Consider the following 12,088-nt stretch of genomic DNA (forward strand, 5'->3'; position numbering starts at 1 on the left):
GTGAGTCGGTAGAAGCAGCGGAGGGTGGCGGGTCTTCCCCTCCCGCCGCCTGTAAGAACGATCAAGCGACTGAACAACTGCCATGATTTGTTCTTACGTTGAAGGGAAACGCCGGCTTTAAAAGATGATGTCTGAATGATACTTATAACTGCAGACACCATTCAGATATCCCCACTAAAAATCTGCGACGTCATATGACGTTGGGGGGAGTGGTTAAATTGCTAATAAAAAGTTAATGAAGATTCCAATTGAAAGGTGTCAGAACACATAGTGCATTGCAGTTTGTTGTGCATGAGGCTGTGTAGCCTAAGCTCTTGTACACACGGTCGGAGATTCCGACGGAATGTGTCCGATCGGACTGTTTTGTCGGATATTCCGACTGTGTGTGGTCTACATCGGACTGTTTCCATCAGAGTATCCGACAGACCAAGTTTTCCAACTTGTTGGTAAAATTTTCCGACAAAATGCTCCGATCGGACATACTCCGATCATATAAAGTGCCACGCATGCTCAGATCAAATTCCTAAACCAAAGCTATTGGCTACTAGCGTGAACGTAGTCCCGTCGTAACGAAATAACGTAATCACGTCGGATTTTCCGTCAACTTTGTCCGACCGTGTGTATGCAACAGTTTCGGACAAAATCCGACGGATTTGGTTGTCGGAGGTTAAAATGTTACACAGATTTATCAGACCCAGAACACCAGACCAATGTACAACAATATCTCAGCCTTCTGAGGCTGGCATAAGGGCTGTTAAATCATTAACAATGTTATATCACTGTCAGAGGAGACTACAGTCAATGCTCCCTATAATAATAAAAGCACAGACGCAGCCTGCTTTTGTATGAGAATATTTATTATTTCTAAAGATCTTACAACCCGGCATAATCCGATTTCATTCAAAGAAACATATATACTTTTAATGAAGCCATGGCTGTGTGCATATACATATTTATATTATACATAAAGGCAATTCACTTTTAACGTAATAACAATCAAAATAACTTAACTGAATGGCTGTCATTCTGTGACACTTGGAAGCATTAAACACTGAGTGAGTATGGTACAACGGAAAGAAAAGGTTTAAAATAATAACATTAAAAGAAAACAATCATTTCATTCATACGTGAAATTGTATTTAGCGGATAGGAATACATGTGTATCAAAATATATGTATTGGTAAATATTTGCTCTTATTTGTGATATGAGGAAAGATCATCCTGATTGGCTCAGAGGACTGAGCAATATGTATAGTGCCTTAAGTTCTATAAAATGGATAACGAATGTGAACATCAGAAAGGCAAACAAGCTGGTTTTTAATGCAATGCAAAACTGAAGAAAAAAAAAGCTGCAACCCATCAGAATAAAGATCTTTGCTGACTGGTTGATATTAGTTACTGTGCAATATTGTTGATCTTATTATAAACATTAAAGTATTTAATGGCTCCTCTGAATTTAAACTGATGATCTCTAACTGGCATCTCAAGATATGATTAACAGCTGAGTGTAACAAGTACCAGAAATATAGAAGTTGGCTTACATAATGAAGCAATAAAGGGACAATGAACATAGCTCTTATAATATAAACAAAGATATCAGTTTCTTTTCCTCATATACTTTCCTTATGTCCAACAATCTCATGGATTGGATCTTTGCTTATGTCTAGTACACACAATCAAAAAAATTTGACAAAAAGTTCCGCATTCAAAGCGATCGCACAATAATCTGATCGTTAGTACACCGCTTTCGAGAGCCGATCAGGACAATATAAATCGAAACTATCCGAAGGGACGAACACTAATTTTTTTTCTTGTATGATACCAGAAGGTGCGATTTTTGTGTAATCAGTGCAGTATTGAAAAAAAAAACAAAAAAATCAGAAGACCAAGACCACGCATGTTCGTAAACAAAATAATACATTACAATTCCTCCAAAAATGTATTCTGTCGTATGAGAATTTTTGTAACCTCTTGCTTTTCGATCTGAGACTAGCATGAAAACAAACCAAAAAACGGTTGATCATTTGTCCAATATTCCCACCATGTGTATGAATGAGGCTTTAGTCTATTATGATGAACAACAAAAAACAAACAGTTATACACTGCTACATTGCAAGCCTAAAGCTGAACTCCAGACAGATAAAAATACATTTCGTGATGTATCCATAAATACAGTGCTGAATTCATTTGTGCCTTTTATAGGTGCGAACAGTGTAAATAGCCAAGATTGTTCACTGAGTATTTGATATTGGCATCTTGTAATGCCCTATACAGCAGCACACAAACTTGGAGAGGGATGGACAGGACTGGGAACCAATTGGGTATGCGGCATGCAAACATGTTGACAAAGAACATAAGAGGAGAGAGCAGAGTGACAGATGAGCTCATTGGTCTGCTGCTTCTCCTTTCACAGGTTAGGAGAGGGACATGACCTATACGTGTTACGTTATTGCTACAGGTATGTAAATCTCAAAACCTGGCAGACAGAATTATAAACTACGTCTACAGTTTAGACCCCTTTCACACAAGGTGGAATCCACTTTGCTCAACAGGAGATCTGTCCACTGATCCTCTGCTGAGCAGAGCAGAGGTGGTGGACGACAGGTCTGTGTCCACTCAAAGCGGACGCAGACCAAGCCCACTGTGTTTTATGGGTGGTTGGGTGTAAACTTACAGGCTGTCTGTTTACACCTGACTGTACGATCCAATCCGCCTAGACAGAGGGGAATATCCCCTTATGTTTTTTTCAGCAGACCATATCGGATTGGAGGTAGGTGGGTGTAGACATACACAAATCCGTTTACTCCCACCGATCCATAGGGAAAAGGACCATTTGATCGGGTTGTCCGAAAAACTGACTGAGGAACCTGATTGAATCGCCTGTGTGAAATGGGCCTAAAACTGCACCATGTGAATTTGGTATGTGTTTTTAGTGTTTTAGTGAGACCTTAGCTTTAATGTGTGTGATACTTCCAGTTAAACTGCTAAACTGTAATGCAAGTTTCCTAAAAGTCCAATAAGCATAAATGCAAACTTGTGTACACATAAAAATAATACATTTGATTAAAAATGTACTATAAAAAAAAAAAAAACACAGCAAACAATGAAATAATTCCATTACTAGGATAGTAAGGACATTTCAAAAATGCTTTTAAAAAGGTAATGATGCCATTAGCAGTACCTTGTTGGTTGGATATTAGCACTGCTGTAAATAATTTAATGTATTTACCCTTTTTATTTAAAATTTTGCTGACAACTTCCCTTTACATTTAACGAACCAACAGTGCATTTGTTTTAGATATCCAACATTGGCCTTTAAAGAAATAATCATTTCTATAATTTTTTTGTGGAGTTCAGAATATTCATAGGTTTTATAAAAAAAAAAAAAAAAAAAAAAAAGTGCTAATCACCACCTTAATCAATTCATATATTTTATAACGGACCGTAATAGGACACATGCTTCAAGTCAGAATTTATATTACAGGAAGTATCCGCTATTAATTACAGCTTGAGTTTTATATATTATAAATTGATACAATATTCCAGAAAGTCTCTTCCAAGTTTTGTTTTTCTTTTAGTCTTTTTTTTTTTTAAGCTGAAATCATTGCACAATCAACACAAAAACAAAGAAACAGAAACAATTACCGTACTTTACATAACTGAAGAAACATAAAAGAATTAAAAATAATTAAATTAATAGGCCCTGCTTATCGAATGATTGGTGCTGATCGGTCGTTTGTGACGGTTGGTCGGAGCTTGACGGTAGAAAATGGATTTTCTCCACTGTAAAAAGGAGAAATCAAATTATTTGTCTTAAGAAAAAGTCAACTGTGCAAAAAAAAAAAGCATTCATTGTGTTCTGTATACCATAACTCAAAGCAGAACTCTGTACATACCCTTTGGCTTAAAGGATAAGTTAACCTTTGAAAACACATAAATAAATGCACATCTGTTTGCAGATCGGGGAGAGGTGGCAGGAGTAAAAACATGTTCCATCCCAAAAACGGGTAGAACGTGTAACATGTTCCCAAAGGTTAACTTATCCTTTAAAACCTGTTACAATAAAATATTCTTTGGTGAATGTGGCTGAAACAATCCTTAATATTATAACTTCAATTATTATACAGTTTATCATATTTTAGCATTATTCAAAATAAATAAAAAGGTCTTCTTTAACACAACGATTTTAAGTAAAGGGCAACCATGTGTCTATTACTCACTTAGGGAAAGCTACCATATATTGTTTAAATATATATCCTAATTGTACAGTATGGGACACAGGTTGGATTTTCATAGACCCCGAGGTATAAGCTGGTATCTTCAGGTGACTGGACAAAGACAAATCTCTCTGCTGGACCCAAACTCTGGGTGCAATCCTATAATGCCACAGGAGGGGCCTGTAATGTTGCGTCGGCTACTGGATCTGCTGGGTGTGCTCACCTCAGCACTTAGTGCAATGTGTGTAGTTAGCCGCAAGGTGCCATACAGGTCCAGGGCTGTGGTCCGTCCCTATGTAACCCAGACTCTGAAGACCCCTTTGGGTGTGTGCTCACTGTGACAGGTGAAGTCTGGACCCTAATTTGGGTCCAGCTACATGGATAGGTAAGAGAGGTTTACCCTGTACTTCACTGGTACTGTAGCCTCACTGTTTAAACATTTCCAAAATAGTATTTGTTAAACGTTAAAACAATAAACAAACTGGGAATTGTGCTTGAAATATATGCACTTGCGTAGTGTTAAGCTTCTCAAGCTTGGGGGTAAAATTCCATCAGAGTGTAGTCACAGGTGGACGACTAATTGGTTACATACCACCACAGGTCACACTATACCATCACTTTTATCTAAAGCACTTTATAGGGTACTCAGGCACATCCATCCGATGAGGAATTTGCTACAAGACCGTCTACACCCAGGTTGCTGTATACTCAACCCTTTTCGGGCATGTTTACCCCATTTCTGCACCCTACATCATGGATAGCAATGGCAGAAACTAGGCGCAAAAGAACCGAAGCACTAATTCAAGTGAACATTCACTCAGCCTGAAGGCATGCAAACACACTAATTGCTTAGAGGACACTTCCCTTACTTCGGAGCAGGACCCCATTTTTACACTGGTCTCCACATCCGATTCTAGCTCTCAGTAACATGACATGCAGCCCTTTTTGTTTTTTAAATCATATCAGACTTTCTTGGACAACTAAGATTTATTACCCGCAGCCTCTCATATCCCTGAGGTAATTGCTTTAAGGGTGCAACGGATCAAAAAACTCACGGATCGGATCGTTCCTCGCATCAGAGTCACGGATCGGATCATTTTTCAGCTCAGCAAATAATTGAATTTGCAAAAACATGTGAAAATTCCACCACCATATAGTCCCCACTGTAATATCCACAATCTCCCCCACTGTAATATCCACGTCATCTCCCCCACTGTAATATTGGCTGAGTATGGCTGGGTATGGCAGAGTATTGGCAGGGTATGGCAGAGTATTGGCAGGGTATGGCAGAGTATTGGCAGGGTATGGCAGAGTATTGGCAGGGTATGGCAGAGTATTGGCAGGGTATGGCAGAGTATTGGCAGGGTATTGGCAGGGTATGGCAGAGTATTGGCAGGGTATGGCAGAGTATTGGCAGGGTATGGCAGAGTATTGGCAGGGTATGGCAGAGTATTGGCAGGGTATGGCAGAGTATTGGCAGGGTATGGCAGAGTATTGGCAGGGTATGGCAGAGTATTGGCAGGGTATGGCAGAGTATTGGCAGGGTATGGCAGAGTATTGGCAGGGTATGGCAGAGTATTGGCAGGGTATGGCAGAGTATTGGCAGGGTATGGCAGAGTATTGGCAGGGTATGGCAGAGTATTGGCAGGGTATGGCAGGGTATTGGCAGGGTATGGCAGGGTATTGGCAGGGTATTGGCAGGGTATGGCAGAGTATTGGCAGGGTATGGCAGAGTATTGGCAGGGTATGGCAGAGTATTGGCAGGGTATGGCAGAGTATTGGCAGAGTATTGGCAGGGTATGGCAGAGTATTGGCAGGGTATTGGCAGAGTATTGGCAGGGTATTGGCAGGGTATTGGCAGGGTATGGCAGAGTATTGGCAGGGTATGGCAGAGTATTGGCAGGGTATTGGCAGGGTATTGGCAGAGTATTGGCAGGGTATTGGCAGGGTATGGCAGCGTATTGGCAGGGTATGGCAGCGTATTGGCAGGGTATGGCAGCGTACTGGCAGGGTATGGCAGCGTACTGGCAGGGTATGGCAGCGTACTGGCAGGGTATGGCAGCGTACTGGCAGGGTATGGCAGCGTATGGCAGCGTACTGGCAGGGTATGGCAGCGTATTGGCAGGGTATGGCAGCGTATTGGCAGGGTATGGCAGCGTATTGGCAGGGTATGGCACCGTATTGGCAGGGTATGGCACCGTATTGGCAGGGTATGGCACCGTATTGGCAGGGTATGGCACCGTATTGGCAGGGTATGGCACCGTATTGGCAGGGTATGGCAGAGTATTGGCAGGGTATGGCAGAGTATTGGCAGGGTATGGCAAGGTATTGGCAGGGTATTGGCAGGGTATGGAGGGATGGCTATGACTGCAATTGTCACAGAGCAGCGCTGTGGGCACTACAGATCCAGCCCCACAGCGCTGCTGCCATCCGATCTCTCCCCTCCACTGTACAGATCTGTACACAGAGGGGAGAGATGAACCGGCATCATGACGCCGGTTTGTTTACAAGTGATCGCTCCATCATTTGACGGAGTGATCACAATGTAAACGGCCGACGAGTGCACCAAGATGGCCGCCGCTCCGGAGCTAGGGCGAAGCCGCGGCCTTTCCTAAGGCCGAGGAGCATGTGCTGATCCGAACAGGGTGACCCGTTCAGATCACGGATTGGTGACGATCCGTTGCACCCCTAATGCAAACGCATACGCAAGTCTCACAAGCATATGTAAACAATGAACTCACCACGTGTGAGGTATCGCCGTGAACATCAGAGCGAGAGCAATCATTTTAGCTCAAGACCTCCTATGCAACTCTAAACTGGTAACCTTTGAAGGCTTTTATGCAGATTTTTTAGGTATCATAGTTTGGCACTGTCCCACGGGTGTAAACGTGACACGTTAGGCATCCATTTACAAACAATTTGGTATTATATTGCATTTGTGTGCAATAAAATTCATATGCATCTCCCCCCCAAAAAGCCCCTGCCATCTTAGTTTTACATCTTACTGTCCCTACAGATGTTCTTTTGTCTAAAGATTCCACAGACAGAAAAGTTGACACATTAAAAAGCTTACTTTAATCTTGCAAGCCCAGCTCTGCAACTGGCTATTGTTGTAATTTGTTTGCCAGACCACAGCTAATTGGACTAGGGCAATAAACTAACAGGATCTTCCAGAATTGAAACTTGGCAGAGCACTTACAAACAATGGTCTCTGCCTTCCTCTTTATGCTCATTTCCTAGAACAAGTCATGACACCATCTCCAAAGGGGTTAATTCTACGGTTGCAAACACCGTGGGGCCCCCTGCTGGACACCGGGCCCTCGGTCGGCGCCCGACTGCCCTAATGGTCAGTCCGCCCCTGCCTGGCTACCATGCAGAACTGCACCAGATTCTGTGTGCACTACTTATAGTAAACCCCAGTGCGTTAGGAAGACCTTAAATAGAATATTTAGAGAAGAGTAACGCTTTGAATGAGGCTACCAAAACTCCCATATAGAATCTCACCAAGAGATGTCACTCTTTGATCTTAAGATCTGAACATTTAACTGATGTGAATGTACCCTATATATGTAAAGCACTGCTTAAATAGGCAGCACTATATAAGTAACTGTAATAATTTGGTCTAAGCGAATTTTGTTTTCTGAAAAAAGATTTAACCCATTCACGTGGACTGTAGCAAATATGCATTCCCGGCTACAGGCATCACCCCGGGAGATATTTATATATATATATATATATATATATATATATATATATATATATATATATATATATACACATACACACACACACACACACACACACACACATATATATATATATACATACACACACACACGTATATATATTTTTTATTGATCACAACCGATGCGGCTAAAAGCCACCTCGGCTGTTATCCTAACGAGCGGAAGGGGACGTCCTCCCTTCCGCGGCTCTTGAGTCCCACCGGGAGGCCCGAGTGACCAGCCGACACATCTGTCTGGCTGAAGACTCAAATTAAACCAGAATTGGCTTTTATAGGGTCTCCGATACGGTCTCCACCCCCCCCCCCCCACTGTTAGAAACGAGGGTTTCCTTCATTACGACTTTGTATTCCAAGTCTTGTGCCAAATGGAAGGACTGAGTTTTGGCTTTAGACCTCGTTCGCATTGAGGTCGGATTTCAAACCTGTATTTCATTGCGCGTTCGGGGGGCAATTTCAAAGACCTCTGTGTGGGTTCATGCACAGATGTCTATTGAAATTGCCCCCGGAGTTGCCAAAAGTAGTGCAGGAACTACATTTAGGAATCGGTGCTGCGCCGCCCTGATTCGGACTGTGCTGTTGCCGGCAATAGGCTGTGAACAGGGGCTTAAAGTTGAAGCTTGAAGATAGCAATAGGACACCCTCCTTTTTGAGTAGGTAGAAGTGACATCTTGGTGAATTTGTCAAGTGCCTCACCAAATAGGCATCCTCCTTTTAAAAGACATACGCGTAAGGCGATGTTTGCAAGCGGCTTCTGTTGCCCAGTTGTTTCTGCATATATGGTCAGAAATGAGAGCACTGTGCTGCCCTGACCTGTGGAGAGGAGAAAGAGGTACAGGAGGACGACACAGCACACTGATAATGTGGAGAAGTAATATGATGGTGGACAGAGGAGGAGGCTAAGGTGAGGAGGACACTCATGTGCACAACCTCTGTCCCCCTCCTGTGGTATGTCCGCAGCCTCTGTCCACCTCCTGTATCATGTCCGCAGCCTCTGTCCACCTCCTGTATCATGTCCGCAGCCTCTGTCCACCTCCTGTATCATGTCCGCAGCCTCTGTCCACCTCCTGTATCATGTCCGCAGCCTCTGTCCACCTCCTGTATCATGTCCGCAGCCTCTGTCCACCTCCTGTATCATGTCCGCAGCCTCTGTCCACCTCCTGTATCATGTCCGCAGCCTCTGTCCACCTCCTGTATCATGTCCGCAGCCTCTGTCCACCTCCTGTATCATGTCCGCAGCCTCTGTCCACCTCCTGTATCATGTCCGCAGCCTCTGTCCACCTCCTGTATCATGTCCGCAGCCTCTGTCCACCTCCTGTATCATGTCCGCAGCCTCTGTCCACCTCCTGTATCATGTTCGCAGCCTCTGTCCACCTCCTGTATCATGTCCGCAGCCTCTGTCCACCTCCTGTATCATGTACGAAGCCTCTGTCCACCTCCTGTATCATGTCCGCAGCATCTGACCATCTGTCTTATCACGTCTGCAGCTCTTTGCCCCCATCCCAGGGATTCCCCTCTGCCCCCATCCCAGGGATTCCCCTCTGCCCCCATCCCAGGGGCCCCTTTCTGGACCCATCCCAGGAATCCCTCTCTGCTTCCATCCTAGGGGTCCAGGAGTGTACACATGTTGCAGCCTCAGCAGAAATTATACACCCTGTCACGCTTCTCATGGGGCTTGCTCTGCAAAGGTTGTGCAACCTTATCCAGTACAGCGACTAAGTGGCTAAAGCAGGCTATAAGGAGGCGTTGTATTGCCTCATCACATAACTTGCTTTATCCCCTTGGATCCCACACTAGCATGATGCTACTGCGTGCATTACACATTGTTGCAGGGCGTTTGCAGAGTGGCCCTATTCACTTGATTGGGTCATGATCATCCACCAAAAGCAATAGGGGGTATAATTCCTGCCGCAGCATGTGTACATCCTCAGCTGCTGCCTCTGCAGCTAAAGGGGGTAGAGACCAATGTATGTAATGTGGGCAGTGTGGCTGGGACACAGGGGGGGCCCCATGATCTCCTATTGCCTGGGGCCCCATGAGTTGTCAGTCCGCCCCTGTAGCCAGGTCCAAGTGAGGTTATAACTTTAGCTTGTTCAATTAGGCTTTGAAAAATAAAAAATGCAAGTGGACTGGTTTTAATCTCCCCAATATCTTGAGCTGGATCAAACACATTCCTTCTCATCCTCCCTATGCACTTTTTTCAGCCAAGGAAGGAACTCCCCTGGGAAGCAGTGTTCCAAGATCTCACAGTTAAGTGCACATGGTCACCCAAGAAAGCATTCTGGAGGTCAGAATAAGAACTAGCTATGAACCGCTGAACCCCCATTTTTCGGGGTCATCCAATCAGACAATGCCATGGCTGCGGCTTACATCAACCACCAAGGGGATATCAGAAGTCAGGCAGCTGGAAGTAAGGCAGATCATCTCACGGGCAAAGAAACACTGTCCAGTCCTCTCTGCTGTCTACATTACAGGTGTGGACAATTGCCATCACCCCTTGAATCAAGGGGAATGGGTCCTTCATCCTGACATCTTCAATCTCCATTACAGGTGTGGACAATTGCCATCACCCCTTGAATCAAGGGGAATGGGTCCTTCATCCTGACATCTTCAATCTCCTATGTCAGAAATGGGGAAGTCCAGATGTGAACGTCCCAGCCTCCAAGTAATTACCCGTTTGCAGCCAGGACCAAGGATCCTCTACCACCGGAAAAGACTGGGATAATTCCCTGGACAGAACTCACCTCGACTACTCCGTAAAATAAAGCAAAATAAAAAATAAAAAAAAAGTATGATTTCCATTGTATCAAACTGACCCAGGAGAACCTATATGAATAGCAAGCTAGCACACTTCTGTGTATCAACCACAGATGAACAATAGGACGTATCAAATTTTTGTACAGTGCTAAAAATGTAATTATACCATGGTCCTTAAACCATACACATAATAAAGTCGACCTTCTATCTTCTAGAATCTTCCATGTTAAAAATAAAGTGAAAAGTGACAAAATAATAAAAAAGTGACAAAATTGTTTATCTTAAAAGACTTGTGCACTTTTATACAAATTCTGTTTCTGAGAAGCTGAACACCTCCTCCAACGTAAATCCAAATTATACACCAAAAAATAAACCAGCAATCGCTTTACACTTCCACCCCCAATGGTAACAAGAATGTTGCTTTAACACCTTTCCCATATTTTTCCACTCCATTTCAAATTTAAATGCCCCTCAAAATGATAAAGCCACATCTAGTGCTCTCCCTGTAACACTTTTTTCATAAGATAAATTCACATACTCACATAAAAATAAAAATAAAATGTTAGCCGGCATATCACATAGATAAAAAAGAATATAGCTGCTTCCCTGGGGATCGGGACAAGTAAACAAAAATGCCAGATGAGAGAACTGCTGCTTGCCATATGTAGGGGTTGATTTACTGAAACTGGAGTGCAAACTGTGGTGCAGCTCTGCAGAGAAACCAATGAACTTGCAGGTTTTGTCAAAGCCTAATTGAACAAGCCAAAGTTAGAAGCTCATTGGCTATAATGCACAGCTACAGCAGATTTTGCACTCTCCAGTTTTAGTAAATCAACCTCAATGTATTGCAAGCAGCAGTGTGTCAGTGGTGTTGGAGGAGGTGTTCACCTTGTCACAAACAGGAGATTTTGTATAAAAGTGCACAAATCTTTGATGGTAAATTAACTTTATTTTCACTTTATTTGTAACATGGAGGATCTTAAAAGATAGAAGGTGGGCTCATGTGTATTGCTTAAACAGTTGCCGACCGCCCTATAGCAATTTCACTGCTATAGGACGGACGCTGTGTGCATGATCACACACACATAATATATATATTACACACACAAATATATATATATATATATAAAATACACACACATGTATACAGTTGTGCTCCTAAGTTTACATACCCTGGCAGAATTTATGATTTCTTGGCCATTTTTCTGAGAATATGAATAACAAACTTTTCTTTCACTCATGGTTAGCGTTTGGCTGAAGCTACTTCTTATCAATCAACTGTGTTTACACCTTTTAAATCATAATCACAAAAGAAACTACCAAAATGACCCTTATCAAAAGTTTACACACCCCAGTCATTAATACCGTGTAT

The 12,088-nt window shown here is 43.0% G+C and overlaps 1 protein-coding gene across 1 annotated transcript in view; it reads right to left on the bottom strand.

The window, feature by feature from the left end:
• Positions 1 to 839: 839 nt before the first annotated feature.
• BAIAP2L1 (BAR/IMD domain containing adaptor protein 2 like 1) overlaps positions 840 to 12,088 on the bottom strand; it is a 166,314-nt gene continuing 155,065 nt past the window's right edge. Inside the window, exon 14 of the mRNA XM_077449044.1 lies at positions 840 to 3,783. Coding sequence (XP_077305170.1) covers positions 3,708 to 3,783 — 76 coding nt within the window. The 3' untranslated portion in view covers positions 840 to 3,707. The remainder of the gene's footprint in view (positions 3,784 to 12,088) is intronic.

The sequence above is a fragment of the Lithobates pipiens genome, unplaced genomic scaffold (genome assembly GCF_037356315.1).
Source record: "Lithobates pipiens isolate NorthernLeopardFrog02 unplaced genomic scaffold, aLitPip1_a1.2 Scaffold_22, whole genome shotgun sequence".
In the NCBI taxonomy this organism is placed as follows: domain Eukaryota; kingdom Metazoa; phylum Chordata; class Amphibia; order Anura; family Ranidae; genus Lithobates; species Lithobates pipiens.